The sequence below is a fragment of the Anneissia japonica genome, unplaced genomic scaffold, assembly GCF_011630105.1.
Source record: "Anneissia japonica isolate Jap-2015-1 unplaced genomic scaffold, ASM1163010v1 scaffold48602_len1045_cov79, whole genome shotgun sequence".
Taxonomy (NCBI): Eukaryota; Metazoa; Echinodermata; class Crinoidea; order Comatulida; family Comatulidae; genus Anneissia; species Anneissia japonica.
In genome coordinates this window covers 1-1,022 of record NW_022758334.1, presented here as the reverse complement: position 1 = coordinate 1,022, position 1,022 = coordinate 1, and the positions used below count along the sequence as shown (strand labels likewise).

The 1,022-nt window shown below is 32.9% G+C and overlaps 1 protein-coding gene across 1 annotated transcript; it reads left to right on the top strand.

Moving 5' to 3' along the window:
* Positions 1–6: 6 nt before the first annotated feature.
* Positions 7–752, top strand: LOC117125246 (branched-chain-amino-acid aminotransferase-like protein 2). Its single transcript, XM_033271707.1, has one exon. The coding sequence runs from the start codon at positions 24–26 to the stop codon at positions 525–527; it is 504 nt and encodes a 167-aa protein (XP_033127598.1). The 5' UTR covers positions 7–23; the 3' UTR covers positions 528–752.
* Positions 753–1,022: the final 270 nt, after the last annotated feature.

Genomic DNA, 1,022 nt, shown 5'->3' with positions numbered 1-1,022 from the left:
CAAGTGGATATCGTCACACGTTTATGATACGTCATCCTCTAAAGCTATATAAATCGTGGAATAAGATGTTCTCAAGCCTTGGTATGTCAGCGGAATCTCAGCGTATAGACGAGGTTTTAGAGATGTCGGGATCCAAAGCCTATGCGTACGGAGACCACTTTCAACTATACGAGCATTTGATATCAAGTGGAATTGAACGAGAACCGATTATAATTGATTCAGACGATTTGCAGTCTGATCCAGAAGGCATCCTTCGAAAGTTCTGCCAAACTCTGGGCATCAAGTACGCTGACAAGCTACTCTCTTGGGAGGCGGGTGATGGTGTTGTTAGGGACTGGGCTGCATCGAAGTTACAGCTACAAGGTAACAAAGTAATGGGGGTTTATCAGAATGCCTTCGACAGCACCTGTTTTAAGAAGCCAGAGCCACTGCCACAACGTTCCGAGCTGAATGAATCTGTTCTAAAGTGCGTTGACGCAGCCATGCCAATATATCAGAAAATGCACGACAAGCGTCTGCGTCCTTAGCGTTGGAGATTTATCAAATTTAATATTGAAGTTTAGTTAGTTTTTACATACATCGTCTTGTAATTTAGGTTTTATCAGTTTCTTTTTAATAGTTATTAACATGTAATAACAAATAATTAAAAAAGAATTAGATGTATGTGTATATGTATGTATACGCATTGTGTCTTTATTAATATGTACAAAATACCAACAAAAATTATAATAGGTGATAGAATGGACGAAGATATAAAGTATATATATATACATATATATATATATATATTATATATATATATGTATACATAATATATATATATATATATTATATATATATTGGATATTTTGATTTGAAAGAAACAAAAAATTAAGGGAAAAAAGTAAAAAATATTTAAGCAAGTTTGTATTAATATTCAAATTTTTTGATTCAAAATATTATAATGAAAATAATGTTAAACTATGAAATACTGTCATGCAGCTTCAAAGGGACTAACCTTTAGTGGATGTTAAATTATAAGA